The following is a 17,146-nucleotide window of genomic DNA, read 5'->3' as shown; positions in this document are numbered from 1 at the left end:
GGCTCAGTCTGGGAAGGCCTCCTGGAGGAGGTGAGCTCTCAGCAGGGCCTTGAAGGGAGGAAGAGAGCTAGCTTGGCGAGGGGCAGAGGGAGGGCATTCCAGGCCCGGGGGATGACGTGGGCCGGGGGTCGACGGCGGGACAGGCGAGAACGAGGTACAGTGAGGAGATTAGCGGTGGAGGAGCGGAGGTTGCGGGCTGGGCAGTAGAAGGAGAGAAGGGAGGTGAGGTAGGAGGGGGCGAGGTGATGGAGAGCCTTGAAGCCCAGGGTGAGGAGTTTCTGCCTGATGCGCAGATTGATTGGTAGCCACTGGAGATTTTTGAGGAGGGGAGTAATATGCCCAGAGCGTTTCTGGACAAAGATAATCCGGGCAGCAGCATGAAGTATGGATTGAAGTGGAGAGAGACACGAGGATGGGAGATCAGAGAGAAGGCTGGTGCAGTAGTCCAGACGGGATAGGATGAGAGCTTGAATGAGCAGGGTAGCGGTTTGGATGGAGAGGAAAGGGCGGATCTTGGCAATGTTGCGGAGCTGAGACCGGCAGGTTTTGGTGACGGCTTGGATGTGAGGGGTGAATGAGAGAGCGGAGTCGAGGATGACACCAAGGTTGCGGGCTTGTGAGACAGGAAGGATGGTAGTGCCGTCAACAGAGATGGGAAAGTCAGGGAGAGGACAAGGTTTGGGAGGGAAGACAAGGAGTTCAGTCTTCGACATGTTGAGCTTTAGGTGGCGGGCGGACATCCAGATGGAGATGTCCTGAAGGCAGGAGGAGATGCGAGCCTGGAGGGAGGGGGAGAGAGCAGGGGCAGAGATGTAGATCTGGGTGTCATCAGCGTAGAGATGATAGTTGAAGCCGTGGGAGCGAATGAGGTCACCAAGGGAGTGAGTGTAGATTGGGAACAGAAGGGGACCAAGCACTGAACCTTGGGGAACCCCCACAGTAAGGGGATGGGAGGGGGAGGAGGAGCCTGCAAAAGAGACTGAGAAAGAACGACCGGAGAGATAAGAGGAGAACCAGGAGAGGATGGAGTCTGTGAAGCCAAGGTCAGATAGCGTGTTGAGGAGAAGGGGGTGGTCCACAGTGTCAAAGGCAGCTGAGAGGTCGAGGAGGATTAGGACAGAATATGAGCCGTTGGATTTGGCAAGCAGGAGGTCATTGGTGACCTTTGAGAGGGCAGTTTCCATGGAATGAAGGGGACGGAAGCCAGACTGGAGGGGGTCGAGGAGAGAGTTGTCGTTGAGGAATTCTAGGCAGCGTGTGTAGACAACTCATTCAAGGAGTTTGGAAAGGAATGGTAGGAGGGATATGGGACGATAACTATGCAGATGCAGTCCTCTGCACAAAGTAAGTGCTCAATAAATACGATCGAATGGATGAATGAATGCTGGTGGAGGAAATGAGGGCAGAAAATTCCATCAAGTTTCCACCACAGTCAGGTTGGAAGTAGCTCAAGACTTTGCTCCAGGTAAAAGTGGCTGGGCCTTCTCCAGGCCTTCCACACTGCCTTTAAAATTCAGACACAGAGCTATCCAGCCTGTTAGAATTTTAAGACAGTAAACCGATCAATGGTATTTATTGAGCACTTACTATGTGCAGAGCACTGTACTAAGCACTTGGGAGAGTACACTACATCAGAATTAGCGGCACGTTTCCTGCCCATAACGAATGCACGGAAATCAAATAACTGTTTTTTATGCTGCGCTTATTATTAGTCTAAGGTTTTGTGACATGGAAATTGATACTAAATATGTGTTTCCTCCCCAAGAAACAAGAGAGCACATGGCAGAAAGTTGATTTCCTAATGGAATTTGCAGAATGGTTATATTTCAAACAGTTTCCTCTCAATGATGCTATTTACCAGCTGAACTGGGCAATCGATATCTCACTCCAAATGACATATTCTCTGAACTTGATTGAAGAGGAAGGTATGTAAATATATGTCTGTGTTTCTGAATTTTTTCCATCAATGGAAAATTTTACCATTTTCAAATTATATCGCGTTTACCAATACAACAGTGTGAGAAGCAGCGAGGCTTAGTGGAAAGAGCCCGGGCTAGGGAGTCAGAGGTCATGGGTTCTAATCACTGCTCTGCCATTTGTCAGCTGTGTAGTGACTTTGGGCAAGTCACTTCACTTCTCTGTGCCTCAGTTACCTCATCTGTAAAATGGGGATTAAGACTGTAACAACCTGCTCACCTTGTACCCCAGTGCTTAGAATAGTGCTTGGCATATAGTAGGTGCTTAACAAATACCATCTTCATTATTATTATTATTACAACATATGATTGTTGTAGTGGTAAATGTGACATAATATTACTGTAAGCTCGTTGTCTTCAGGGAATGTGTCTGTTTATTTTTGTACTGGGTCGGAAATGACTTAGTAGCATGATAATTGCTTAGTACAGTGCTCTCCACACAGTAAGTGTTCAATAAATATGATTGAATGAATGATTGTTTTCCAGTGTCACTAAAATGTGCTGTTTACTATATTTTCCTTTCTTTGCTCTCAGAAAAGCCTTTGGGGAGAAGACGGAATCTGAAGTCCTAATTTCTCCAGTTAAAGATTAAAGATTCATTCAATCGTATTTATTAGTGCTTACTATGTGCACAGCACTGTACTAAGCACTTGAATGAGTACAATACAACAATAAACACATTCCCTGCCCCTGATGAGTTTACAGTCTAGCGACCAAGCTTACAGTCTACAGAAGAAATTACAATATAGAATAGATAATATAGAAAAGTGAATCAATGTTATTCTGATCCTCATTTCCTTCACCTGCGAAATGAGGATTCTGTACTTGTTCTCCTTCCTTTTTAATAATAATGATGGCATTTGTTAAGCGCTTACTATGTGCAAAGCACTTCTAAGCACTGGGGAGGATACAAGGTGATCAGATTGTCCCATGTGGGGCTCACAGTCTTCATCCCCATTTCACAGATGAGGTACCTGAGGCCCAGAGAAGTTAAATGACTTGCCCAAAGTCTGAGAGCTCACCTCCTCCAGGAGGCCTTCCCAGACTGAGCCTCCTTTTTCCTCTCCTCCTCCCCATTCCCCCCACCCTACTTCCTTCCCCTCCCCACAGCACCTGTATATATATTTGTACAGATTTATTACTCTATTTATTTTTACTCTATTTATTTTACTTGTACATATTTACTATTCTATTTATTTTGTTAATGATGTGCATATAGCTTTATTTCTATTTGTTCTGATGACTTGACACCTGTCCACATGTTTTGTTTTGTTGTCTGTCTCCCTTTTTAGACCTTAAGCCCCATGAGGGACCAGATTATCATGTATCTACCCCAGCACTTTGTAAAGTGCTTGGCACATTTTAAATGCTTGACCAATGCCATAATTATTATTAGTAGTAGCAGTAAGTAATAATAGCAGTAGCAGCAATAATTGATCACCCACTGGGAGCCATGCACTCTAGTAGGTGCTTGGGAAGTATAGAGAAGCAGAATGGCCTAGTGGAGAGAGCACGGGCCTGTAAATCAGAAGGTCATGGGTTCTAATCCTGGCTCCACCACGTGACTGCTGGGCAAGCCACTTCAGTTCTCTGTACCCCAGTTACCACATCTGTAAAATGGGGATTGAGACTCTGAGCCCCATGTGGGACAGGGACTGTGTCCAATCCAATTTGCTTGTATCCACCCCAGGGCCTAGTACAATCCTTGGCACAAAGTAAGCACTTGAAAAATCCCATCATTATACAATGCCTGGCACATAATAAGTGTTTAACTAATAGCATTATTGTTATTAATATCATTATTATTATTATAAAGAATCAATCAGTCAATCAATCAATAGTATTTATTGAATGTTTACTACATGCAGAGCCCTATACAAAACTCTTGGGAGGTTCATTCATTATTTCAATCGTATTTATTGAGCACTTACTATGTGCAGAGCACTGTACTAAGCGCTTGGGAAATACAAGTCAGCAACATATAGAGACGGTCCCTACCCAACAATGGGCTCACAGTCTAGAAGGGGGAGACAGACAACAAAACAAAACATGTAGACAGGTGTCAAAACCATCAGAATAAATACAATTTTAATTATATGCACGTTATTAATAAAACAGAGTATTAAATATGTGCAAGTAAAATAAATAGAGTAATAAATATATAGAAATATATACAAGTGCTGTAGGACAGGTTGGGCAATGGAGAGGGGAGGAGAAGAGGAAAAATGGGGCTCAGTCTGAGAAGACCTCCTGGAGGAGGTGAGCTCTCAGTAGGGCTTTGAAGGGAGGAAGAGAGCTAATTTGGCGGATGTGTGCAGGGAGGGCATTCCAGGCCAGGGGAAGGACGTGGGCCAGGGGTCGGTGGTGGGACAAGTGAGAACGAGGCCTAGTAAGGAGCTTAGCAGCAGGGGAGCGGAGGTTGCATGCTGGGCTGGAGAAGGAGAGAAGGGAGGTGAGGTAGGAGGGGACAAGATGATGGAGAGCCTTGAAGCCAAGAGTGAGGAGTTTTTGCTTGATTCATAGGTTGACAGGCAACCACTGGAGATTTTTGAGGAGGGGAGTGACATGCCCAGAGCATTTCTGTACTATTATAGTACAGATTATAGTACATCAGTGTACAGACATGTTCCCTCCCCGCATCAAGGTTGCAATCTAGAGAGGGAGACAGGCATTAATATATGTGAATAATTCATAATTTATAATTTACAGATATGTCCATAAGTGCTGTGGGGCTGAGGGTGGGGCGAATAGTAAATGCCCAAAGGTCACAGATCCAAGTGCAGAGATTCATTCATTCATTCAATCGTATTTATTGAGTGCTTACTGTGTGCAGAGCACTGTACTAAGCGCTTGGGAAGTACAAGTTAGCAACATATAGAGATGGTCCCTACCCAACAGCGGGCTCACAGTCTAGAAGGGGGAGACAGACAACAAAACAAAACATATTAACAAAATAAAATAAATAGAATAAATGTGCACAAATAAAATAAATAAATAGAGTAATAAATACGTACAAACATATATACATATATACAGGTGCTGTGGGGAGGGGAAGGAGGTAAGGCGGGGGAGAAGGAGGAGGAGGAGGGGGCTCAATCTGGGAAGGCCTCCTGGAGGAGGTGAGCTCTCAGTAGGGCCTTGAAGGGAGGAAGAGAGCTAGCTTGGCAGATGTGCGGAGGGAGGGCATTCCAGGCCAGGGGGATGACGTGGGCCGGGGGTCGACGGCGGGACAGGCGAGAACGAGGCACAGAGAGGAGATTAGTGGCAGAGGAGCGGAGGGTTCGGGGTGGGCTGTAGAAGGAGAGAAAGGAAGTGAGGTAGGAGGGGGCGAGGTGATGGAAAGCCTTAAAGCTGAGGGTGAGGAGTTTTTGCCTGGTGCATAGGTTGATTGGTAGCCACTGGAGATTTTTGAAGGAGGGGAGTAACATGCCCAGAGCATTTCTAGACAAAGACAATCCGGGCAGCGGTGTGAAGTATGGATTGAAGTGGGGAGAGACAGGAGGATGGGAGATTGGAGAGGAGGCTGATACAGTAATCCAGACAGGTTAGGATGAGAGCTTGAATGAGCAGGGTAGTGGTTTGGATGGAGAGGAAAGGGCAGATCTTGGCAATGTTGTGGAGGTGAGACTGGTAGGTTTTGGTGACAGCTTGGATGTGAGGGGTGAACAAGAGAGCGGAGTCGAGGATGACACGAAGGTTGTGGGCTTGTGAGACGGGAAGGATGGTAGTGCTGTCTACAGTGATAGGAAAGTCAGGGAGAGGGCGGGTTTGGGAGTTGGGAGGGAAGACAAAGAGTTCAGTCTTGGACATGTTGAGTTTTAGGTGGCGGGCAGACATCCAGATGGAGGTGTCCTGAAGGCAGGAGGAGATGCGAGCCTGGAGGGAGGGAGAGAGAGCAGGGGCAGAGATGTAGATTTGGGTGTCATCAGTGTAGAGATGATAGTTGAAGCTGTGGGAGCAAATGAGGTCAACAAGGGAGTTAGTGTAGATTGAGAACAGAAGGGGACCAAGAACTGAACCTTGAGGAACCCCTACAGTAAGGGGATGAGAGGGGGAGGAGAAGCCTGCAAAAGAGACTGAGAATGAACGGCCAGAGAGATAAGAGGAGAACCAGGAGAGGACGGAGTCTGTGAAGCCAAGGTTGGATAGTGTGTTGAGGAGAAGGGGGTGGTCCACAGTGTCAAAGGCAGCTGAGAGGTCGAGGAGGATTAGGATAGAGTATGAGCCGTTGGATTTGGCAAGCAGAAGGTCATTGGTGACCTTTGAGAGGGCAGTTTCCGTGGAATGTAGGGGACGGAAGCCAGGTTGGAGGGGGTCGAGGAGAGATGATGCAGAAGGGAGAGGCGGGCTGAGGAAAGAGGGCTTGATCAGGAAAGGCCAAGGAAGAAGTGATACATTCCCATTCCCTGCCCACAAGGAGATAAGCAGCTGCAAATTGGGAGGCCCACTCTACAAGTATTTACAAATAAAATAGGCAAAAGAAACAATTTATTCTTATAATATTATAATAATTATGGCATTTGTTGAGCACTTACTATGTGCCAGGCACTGTACTAAGCATTGGGGAGGATAGAAGCAAATCAGGTTGGACCCAATCTCTGTCCCGCATAGGGCTCACAGGCTGATTCCCCATATTACAGATGAGGCAACTGAGGCACAGAGAATCAATCAATCAATCAATCATATTTATTGAGCACTTACTGTGTGCAGAGCACTGTACTAAGCACTTGGGAAGTACAAGTTGGCAACATATAGAGACAGTCCCTACCCAACAGTGGGCTCACAGTCTAAAAGGGGGAGACAGAGAACAAAACCAAACATACTAACAAAATAAAATAAATAGAATAGATATGTACAAGTAAAATAAATAAATAAACAGAGTAATAAATATGTACAAACATGTATACATATATACAGATGCTGTGGGGAAGAGAAGGAGGTAAGATGGGGGAATGGAAAGGGGGATGAGGGGGAGAGGAAGGAAGGGGCTCAGTCTGGGAAGGCCTCCTGGAGGAGGTGAGCTCTCAGTAGGGCCTTGAAGGGAGGAAGAGAGCTAGCTTGGCGGATGGGCAGAGGGAGGGCATTCCAGGCCTGGGGGATGATGTGGGCCGGGGGTCGATGGCGGGACAGGTGAGAACGAGGCATGGTGAGGAGATTAGCGGCAGAGGAGTGGAGGGTGCCGGGTGGGCTGTAGAAGGAGAGAAGGGAGGTGAGGTAGGAGGGGGCGAGGTGATGGAAAGCCTTGAAGCCGAGGGTGAGGAGTTTCTGCCTGATGCGCAGATTGATTGGTAGCCACTGGAGATTTTTGAGGAGTGGAGTAACATGCCCAGAGCGTTTCTGGACAAAGACAGTCCGGGCAGCAGCATGAAGTATGGATTGAAGTGGGGAGACACACGAGGATGGGAGGTCAGAGAGAAGGCTGATGCAGTAGTCCAAACGGGATAGGATGAGAGCTTGAACGAGCAGGGTAGCAGTATGGATGGAGAGGAAAGGGCAGATCTTGGCAATGTTGCGGAGCTGAGACCGGCAGGTTTTGGTGATGGCTTAGATGTGAGGAGTGAATGAGAGAGCGGAGTCGAGGATGACACCAAAATTGCAGGCTTGCGAGAGGGAAGGATGGTAGTGCCGTCAACAGAGATGGGAAAGTCAGGGAGAGGGCAGGGTTTGGGAGGGAAGACAAGGAGTTCAGTCTTGGACATGTTGAGTTTTAGGTGGCGGGCAGACATCCAGATGGAGATTTCCTGAAGGCAGGAGGAGATGCGAGCCTGGAGAGACGGGAACAGAGCAGGGGCAGAGATGTAGATCTGGGTGTCATCAGCGTAGAGATGATAGTTGAAGCCGTGGGAGCGAATGAGGTCACCAAGGGAGTGAGTGTAGATCGAGAACAGAAGGGGACCAAGCACTGAACCTTGGGGAACCCCCACAGTAAAGGGATGGGAGGGGGAGGAGGAGCCTGCAAAAGAGACTGAGAATGAACGACCGGAGAGGTAAGAGGAGAACCAGGAGAGGACGGAGTCTGTGAAGTGACTTGCCTAAGGTCACACAGCAGACAAGTGGAGGAGCTGGGATTAGAACCCATGACCTTCTAATTCCCAGACCGGGGCTTTATTCAATACACCATGCTGCTTCCCTATATAATATGTTATTATTATACTATAATAATAAATTGGATAAAGTATGTACAAAAGCATAGAGGAAGAGTATACCGAAATTCATAAGTGCTAGGAAGTAGGGTGCCGGAAGTTCACTGGGTGGTAGTTCATTCCTGGATGAGGGAAATCATTGACAAATCTCTCAGTTTCCATTTTACCACTAAAAGACAGCAGTTTGGAAATTTAGGAATTATTTTTTCCATCTTAGCTAAAAACAACCTCTATTTTCAACTTAAATTTTCCCCGAACAGTGTTAATTTGTGACTTTTTTCCTGTTTTGTAGAGAAAAGTTACCTAGCGCAAGCAGCGTTTCTCGAAACGCAACCGTCCAAGGAGATTAAACAGATAACCATCAACGATATAAGGAATGTGAGACAATTAGAAACACTGGTTAGAGCTCACACTATAATGGCTTTCATTTTGCCTCACGGTTCATCCAATCACCAAGAACACTGCTTAATGGCATATGCTTATGTCTTGCGCATCTGGAAGGTGAGAACAAAAATGAAATGTTAAGACCTTCAATTAAACTGCAAACCTGAAATTGCCATTATCTTATCGAACTTTCTTGAAATACATAAAGTGGCTATTTGACTGTCCTGTATTTTAAAATATCTCCTTTGGCTACCCTGTTCTGTTTGGTGTAATCGTGGCATTTGTTAAGTGATCACTATGGCTTAAGAAGCTTGGCTTAGTAGAAAGAGCACGGGTTGGGAGACAGAGGATGTGGGTTCTAATGCTGACTCCGCCACTTGTCTGCTGTGTGACCTTGGGCAAGCCACTTCACTTCTCTGTGTCTCAGTTACCTCATCTGGAAGATAGGGATTAATACTGTGAGCCCCATGTGGGATAACCTGATTATCTTTAATCTACCCCAGTGCTTAGAACAGTGCTTGGCACATAGTAAGTGTTTAACAAATACCGCAATAATAATAATAACTACTATTATTATTATTATTGTATGCATATTATTTATGTAAATGTTCCTATATTCTGTTTACCCTATCAGTAATCTGTTTTAACTTCTGTCTCCCCCTGTAGATGGTAAACTCCTCGTGGGCAAATAATCATAATGATGGTATTTGTTAAGCGCTTACTATGTGCCAAGCACTGTTCTACACACTGGATCGTTTCTACCAACTATGTTGTATTATTCTCTCCCAAGCGCTTAGGATTGTGTTAACTAACTGTCATAGCGGGCTCTCCCAAGAGCTTAGTACACTGCCATCTTTCTACTAAGCCACAGCTAAAAGCAAACTGATAAGCTCATTGTCATCAGGAATGTGACTGTTTCTTGTTATATTGTACTCTCCCAAGCTTTTATTACAGTGCTTTTGCACACAGTAAGCGCTCAATCCCCTCTCAGGATGGCACCTGGAGAGTTTCCTGTCCTCTATCAGCCTCAGCTATTCATTCATTCATTCATTCAATTGTATTTATTGAGAGCTTACTATGTGCAGAGCACTGTACTAAGCGCTTGGGAAGTACAAGTTGGCAACATACAGAGACAGTCCCTACCCAACAATGGGCTCACAGTCTAGAAGGGGGAGACAGACAACAAGACAAAACATGGAGACAGGTGTCAAGTCGTCAGAATAAATAGAAGTAAAGCTAGATGCACATCATTAACAAAATAAATAGAATAGTAAATATGTACAAGGGGAGAGTCAAGCAGAGGCCTACCCATTCCATTCCTAGCGTGGGCAGTGGCAAGCCAGTGGAAAGCAATCTGCTACAACTCAAAACTCCCCTGTTCTGGGCAAAAGTGGCACAGGAGAGAGTCAAGGGTGGAGACTCAAGTTGACTGTACGGAAGGTGGCAATGGTAAACCACTTCCCGATTTTTACCAAGAAAACTCTCTGGATCCACTACCAGAACGATTGCAGTTGGAGGTGGGGCGTTCTGGGAGAGATGTGTCCATGGAGTCGCTATGGGATGGAGGCAACTCAACAGCATAAGACAAGTGCTCAAAAAACACGATTGAATGAATGAATTAGGAGACTGTGTGGTAAAGTAGAAAATACTTGAGTTTGGCAATCAGAGGACCTGGATTCTAATCCCAGTTCGGCCATCTGCCTGTTATGAGACCTTGGGCAAGTTACTGAACATCTCTGTGTCTCAATCAATCAATCAGTGGTATTTACTGTGTTCTTACAATGTGCAGATCACTGTACTAAGCACTTGGGAAAGTGCAATACAACAGAATTAGCAGTCACGTCCCCTACCCATAGAGAGTTTACCATCTAGATTCAGTAAGTCATGTCAACCCTTCACCACCCTTAGCACTAGTATATTTCATTTCTTTCCTCGGCACTTAGAATAATTGTGGCATTTAAGTGCTTACTATGTGCCAAACACTGTACTAAGCACTGGGGTAGATACAGAGGTCAGCCTAAGTAATAAATATTTATTCATTCAATCATATTTATTGAGCGCTTACTGTGCGCAGAGCACTGTACTAAGCTCTTGGGAAGTAAAAGTCGGCAACATATAGAGATGGTCCCTACTCAACAACGGGATCACAGTCTAGAACGAGGAGACAGACAACAAAACAAAACATGTAGAAAGGTGTCAAAACCGTAAGAATATATATATATATGTATATATTTATATACTGGCCTAGTGGAAAGACCATGAGACGGGGAGTCAGAAGGATCTGGGTTCTGACCTTGGGCAAATCATTTCACTTCCCTGTGCCTCAGTTCCCTCTTCTGTAAAATGGGGATTAAGACTGCGAGCCCCATGTGGAACATGGACTGTGTCTAACCTGATTATCTTGTATCTACCCCAAAACTTAGTACAAAATAAGCCCTTAACAAATACCACAATTATTATTACAATATATTTACTTATAGTCTTTCAAATTGTCTGTTATCTCCAAATGGCCTTCTTAGAGCACCTCATCCTTCACTATTTTCCTATCTATCATTATCATCACTGGCCTTCATTTCTTTTTTTTTTAATGACATTCGTTAAGCACTTACTATGTGCCAGGTACTGTACTAAGCACTGGAGTGGATAGAAGCTAATTAGGTTGGATATAGCCTATGACCCACATGGGGCTCACAATCTTAATCCCCATTTTACAGATGAGGAAACAGAGGCCCAGAGAAATAAAGTGATTTGCCCATGGTTGCAAAGCAGATGAGTGGCAGAGACAGAATTAGAACCCAGGTCCTTCTGACTCCCTGGCTCATGCTTTATCCAATTCATTCATTGATGATTGATGATAATGATGATGATTCATTCATTCATTCAATCATATTTATTGAGCGCTTACTGTGTGCAGAACACTGTACTAAGTGCTTGGGAAATACAAACTGGCAACATATAGAGACGGTCCCTACCCAACAATGGGCTCACAGTCTAGAAGGGGGAGACAGACAACAAAACAAAACATGTAGACAGGTGTCAATACCATCAGAATAAATAGAATTATAGCTATATGCACATCATTAAGAAAATAAATAGAGTTATAAATATGTACAAATATACACAAGTGCTATGGGGAGGGGAAGGAGGTAGGGCACAGGGAGGGAGTGGGGGTGATGGGGAGGAGGAGTACAGGAAAAGGGGGGCTCAGTCTGGGAAGACCTTCTGGAGGAGGTGAGCTCTCAGTAGGGCTTTAAAGGGAGGAAGAGAGCTAGTTTGGCGGATGTGTGGAGGGAGGGCATTCCAGACCAGAGGTAGGACGTGGGCCAGGGGTCGATGGCGGGACAGGCAAGAACGAGACCCAGTGAGGAGGTTAGCCGCACCAGAGGAGTGAAGTATACAGGCTGGGCTGGAGAAGGAGAAAAGGGAGGTGAGGTAGGAGGGGGCAAGGTGATGGACAGCTTTGAAGCCAATAATGAGGATTTTTTTTATTGATATGAAGGTTGATAGGCAACCACTGGAGATTTTTAAGGAAGCGGGGTGACATGCACAACTGTATCTCTTCACCTGTAGCCAGCGTTGTATCGGTTTCCTGCACTTACAATCAGTAGTTAGTAATCAATTCTGTAGGATCGGCCCAATTCCCATATTTTGGTTAAGTCTATCCAACAGAGCTATTGGCCATAACTGAAGAACTCACCTAACTTGGTCTTCCTTCTCAGGTCTGGTGTTGAAAAATGAAGCAAATAATTTCTGTTCCATTTGTGACAACCAACCCCATCAATCTTATTTACTGAACACTTGCTCAGTGCAAAGAGCTATACTAAGCACTGAGGAAAGTAGAATAAAGTTAAAAGACATTATCCCTGCCCCCAAAAGCCTTAAAGTCTAGTGAGATATTTCAATCCATCTTATATCTAGTTTGACCATATTCTTGTTCTTCACGCTTGCCCTTGCTCTGAATTTCCCCCACAAATTGTCAACTCTCTCCCTATGCTGAATTTATATACCAACCTGAATTCACTCACACCCCTCCCTGAATTCTCCCCCAAATTCACCACCCTCCCTGCATTAACCTATTCAACTGCACATTCACCCCCAACCCTGAAATCACCTCCCTCCCTCAATTTACCCCCTCCAAAAACAGATACATACACACATACGATTCCCCCCAAATTCTACTACCCAGAGACAACCATCAGATGATGTTCATTTCCCGACCACTGAAATGAGTCTGACCTTCCCTTTCTTTCTTAAAGGTTTCTTTAGCAACAGCAGGAAATCACATACAGGCAGCCAACAGAACTCCAGTGACCAGCCAGCAGTCTACTCCATCTAAAAAAGAGAAACAGAAAAGTAAAAGAAAAGACAAAGAAAATAAAGAAAATCCCAAGCCAAAAAAGGAAACCAAACCGGTGATCCCCTGTTTTGCCTGAAATACTTACATCTCTTTACAGAAATTGTAACTTTGGGGACAGATTCTCTTCCCAACCTTGCTGGATCTTTGGGTGTCAAAACATTTAAATTTTGTTCCCCTTCATGATATGCCCCTGAGGTTATGGCTGAGAGAAAACACAGGTGTTGTTATCTAAACTATGTTTGTTGAAAATAAGATATGTCTTTTGTTCAGCTTTGTGGTCAGAGTGAAGGGTATTTTCCACATAGCAGGGAATCCCTGGTCAATCAAAATGAAAAACGAGATGATCACCCTACAGAAACCAATATTTTTTGAAAATACATGTTGGAATAAATCGGAACTATTCTGTCTTCACAGGTCCAGCCTGTGCTTATGAAACCCGCTGAAACCATGCCAGGAAGTGTTGAAGAATGGGCTTCATATGACTGCCCCGAGGAAGTTTTAGCAATCTTCAAACAGCATCTTGGTGGCTGTGCTATTAACAGCGAGAGTTTCCTCAAACCTGTAAGTCAGAGCGGGTGAGGAGAAAACTAGATAATGAATGTTTCCTGGGAGACCAGGGGAAATCAGCACAATGTTGTGGATAGAGCACGGGCCTGGAAAGCAGAAGGTTATGGGTTCTAATTCCAGTTCTGTGCTCAATAAATTGAGCACAGTAAGTGCTCAATAAATACGATTGATGATGATGATTTCAATGCTGGTGTTTTTTCCATTGTCCTCACGCACACACTAAATATGTGCTCTGCACACAATAGACATCAAATAAATACCACTGAGGGATGGATTGATAAATTGTGGTTTGACACCTCATTGTAACCCAATTAGCATCCTATTTGAAGGGAGAAGAAGAGGAAAGATCTTCGTCAACATTTTTGGCTGGTTTCTGTCCATATGGCATTAGGATATATAAAGGGATGAGCCTCATTTGATCATATTTATTAAGTTGTTACTGCTCAGTCTCTGGAGGTGTGACATTTTGCCGTTTGTATAAGTAAATAATAAATAATGATGGCATTTGTTAAGTGCTTACTATGTGCCAAACACTGTTCTAAGTGCTGGGGGGGATACAAGGTGGTCACGTTGTCCCACTTGGGGCTCACAGTCTTAATCTCCATTTTACAGATGAGGTAACTGAGGCTCAGAGAAGTTAAGTGACTTGCCCAAGGTCACACAGCAGACATATGGGGGAGCCGGGATTAGAACCCATGACCTCTGACTCGGTGGAAAGAAATTCTGACTCTGCCTCTTGTCTGCCTTGTGACCTTGGGTAAGTCACTTCACTTTTCCAGGCCTCAGTTCCCTCATCTGTAAAATGAGGATTGAGACTGTGAGCCCCACGTGGGACAGGGGCTGTGTCCAAATTGGTCTGCTCATATTCACCCCAGCACTTAGTACAGTGCCTTGCGCATGATAAGTGCTTAACAAATGCCACAATTATTATTATTATTTGGGCGAGGCCACCCTGTGACATCTTCACACCATCATCTGTGCTCCATTTAACATGGGTGATGTCATAAGCATTCCAGTTAGTTTTTTTATTATTATTATTCATTTTATTTTTATTTGTTATTATTATTCATTTATTTTATTATTTTTATTATTATTTTGGGTTTCTTTCAGTGTTCTTTCCACTGAGCCATGCTGCTTCTCTTGTATTCATCTAGACTTCCAGTTTATACTATCTGGACCTATTGGTGAAGGTGATGCAGACAATTTCATTGACACACCTCAACTTTGCTGCTTGTAACTGTAGTGGAAAGAGCCCAGGCCAGGGAGTCAGAAGGGCATGGGTTCTAATCCCGGCTCCACCACTTGTCAGCTGTGTGGCCTTGGGCGAGTCATTTCACTTCTCTTGGCCTCAGTTCCCTCATCTGTAAAATGGGGATGAAGACTGTGAGCCCAATGTGGGTCAGGGACTGCGTCCAACCCCAACCCGATTTGCTTGGATCTACCCCAGGACCTGGGACATAGCATTTAACAAATACCACTATTATTATTATTATTATCATTATTACTTTATACTGTTTGAATCTGTTGATGAAGGGGATGCAGACAATTTCTTAATTCTGTCATTTGCATCCATCTAGACGTACAGTTTATACTACCTGGACCTGTTGGTGAAGGTGATGCAGACAATTTCGCTGACACACCTAACTCTCCCCATCCTGCATCTGGCCAAAGTCATCGTGGATGTCACTGTAGACTGTAGAAGCCTCTCTGATCTCTACCACCTCAGGTTTGGGCATTTTACCAGTTTAAGGGAAACTGGGGAAATGGAGTAGGACTTTCCCAAGTGCTTAGTACAGTGCTCTGCACACAGTAAGCACTCATAAATACAACTGAATGAATGAATGAATGAGAATTGGAACCAAGCATTTCAGTCATGCAGAAGTTCTTATTAGCTATGTGCTTGGATAACCGAACTGATGATAAGCAAAATGAAAGTCACATAAATGGGTGTTTGCCTCCGTCTCTTCTATTGAACTGCTTTCCCGAATGGGGTAGTTTTAAAGTAAATTTAATCTTACTTTGAAAGCCTCAAATGAAACATACTCCTATGTGATTGAATATAATCAATCAATCAATCAATCAATTGTATGTAGTGATACTTGGGATAGTAAAATATAACAGAGTTAGTAGACATGTTTCCTGCCCACAACAAACTTACAGCCCAGAAGGAGAGACAGACATTAATAGAAATAATAATGATGGCATTTGTTAAGAGCTTACTATGTGCCAAGCACTGTTCTAAGTACTGGGTAATCTGGTTGTCCCACGTGGGGCTCACAGTCTTAATCCCCATTTTCCAGATGAGGTAACTGAGGCGCAGAGACTTGCCCAAAGTCACACAGCTGATAAGTGGCAGATCCAGGATTAGAACCCACGACCTCTGACTCCCAAGCCCGCGGTGTTTCCACTAAGCCACACTGCTAAATAAATAAATTTCAGATGTAGACATTAGTGCTGTGGGACTGAGGGAGGGATGACTAATAATAGTAATAATAATTAAGGTATTTGTGAAGCGCTTATTATGTGCCAAGCATTTTTCTAAGTGCTGAGGTAGAAACAAGGTATCTAAAAGGGTGGAAATCCAAGTACAAGGGTGATGCAGAAGGGAATGGAAGAAGAGGAAATGAGTCGGGCTGGGGAAAGCCCCTTGGAGGAGATGTGCCTTCAGTAAGAATCTGAAGGTGGTGAGTGTGATTGTCTGTCGGATTTGAAGGGGGCTGGAGTTCCGGGCCAGAAGCAGGGCATGGGCAAGAGTTTGGCGGCAATAGAGCTGAGATGGAGGTACAGTGAGTAGGTTGGCATTAGAAGAGTGAAAGTGTGTGGGCTTGGTTGCAATAAGAAATCAGAGAGCTAAGGAAGCAGAGGGACATAAATATGTGTTATTTGTCATATTCCATTTGCATGTTTGGAATTTCCCAAGCACTTAACTTAGTGCATTTCATCCAGTGGGAGTTCAACAAAGACCACTACTAGTACTACTTGTACTTCTACTACTACCATACTACTACCACTGTCATTCAGTGGTATTTATTGAGTGCTTACTATGTGCAGAGCCCTGTACTAAGCACTTGGGAGAGTTCAATATAACAGAGTTGGTAGACAATGATCTTACAGTCTAGAGGACTCACACTTGGCAAAGTGGATAGAGCACAGGCCTGGGAGTCAGAAGGGCATGGGTTCTAATCCCGGCTCCAACATTTGTCTGCTGTGTGGCCTAGGGCAAGTCAATTCACTTCTCTGTGCCTCAGTTCTGTCATCTGTAAAATGGGGATTAAGACAGTGAACCCCATGTGGGACAGGGACTGCTTCTAACCTGACTTGCATGTATCCACCCCATTGCTTAGTACAGTGCCTGGCACATAGAAAGCACTTAACAAATATCATTATTATTAATAATAATAATGATTACGCACTTGGGTTTTTAATCTTTATTCGCTCCAGCCTCAGCCCCACATGTCTTACGTGCATATCAATAATGTATTTAAATGCTCATCTCCCCTTCTAGACCACATATCACTTGTGGGCAGGGAATGTACCTACTATACTTCCCCCAAGTGCTTCATACAATGCTCTGCACCCAGTAAGCAATCAATAAATACAATGGATTGACTAATTATGATTTTAACTCAGAAGTATAGTTCTGACCAGGTTAGTCCAGTCTTTAATATTTTCATTAAAACCGTAACGAAAATAAAATTTCTGTGTAATATGCAACTAGT

At 44.4% G+C, this 17,146-nt stretch overlaps 1 protein-coding gene across 1 annotated transcript in view; it reads left to right on the top strand.

Moving 5' to 3' along the window:
- CFAP46 (cilia and flagella associated protein 46) overlaps positions 1–17,146 on the top strand; it is a 203,464-nt gene that overhangs the window by 114,259 nt on the left and 72,059 nt on the right. The window contains exons 28-32 of the mRNA XM_038743855.1: positions 1,766–1,925; positions 8,412–8,620; positions 12,760–12,915; positions 13,275–13,421; positions 15,005–15,153. Of these exons, the coding sequence (XP_038599783.1) occupies positions 1,766–1,925; positions 8,412–8,620; positions 12,760–12,915; positions 13,275–13,421; positions 15,005–15,153 (821 nt within the window). The remainder of the gene's footprint in view (positions 1–1,765; positions 1,926–8,411; positions 8,621–12,759; positions 12,916–13,274; positions 13,422–15,004; positions 15,154–17,146) is intronic.

The sequence above is a fragment of the Tachyglossus aculeatus genome, chromosome 3 (assembly GCF_015852505.1).
Source record: "Tachyglossus aculeatus isolate mTacAcu1 chromosome 3, mTacAcu1.pri, whole genome shotgun sequence".
Classification (NCBI taxonomy): domain Eukaryota; kingdom Metazoa; phylum Chordata; class Mammalia; order Monotremata; family Tachyglossidae; genus Tachyglossus; species Tachyglossus aculeatus.
This window is presented reverse-complemented; position numbering and strand designations above follow the sequence as displayed.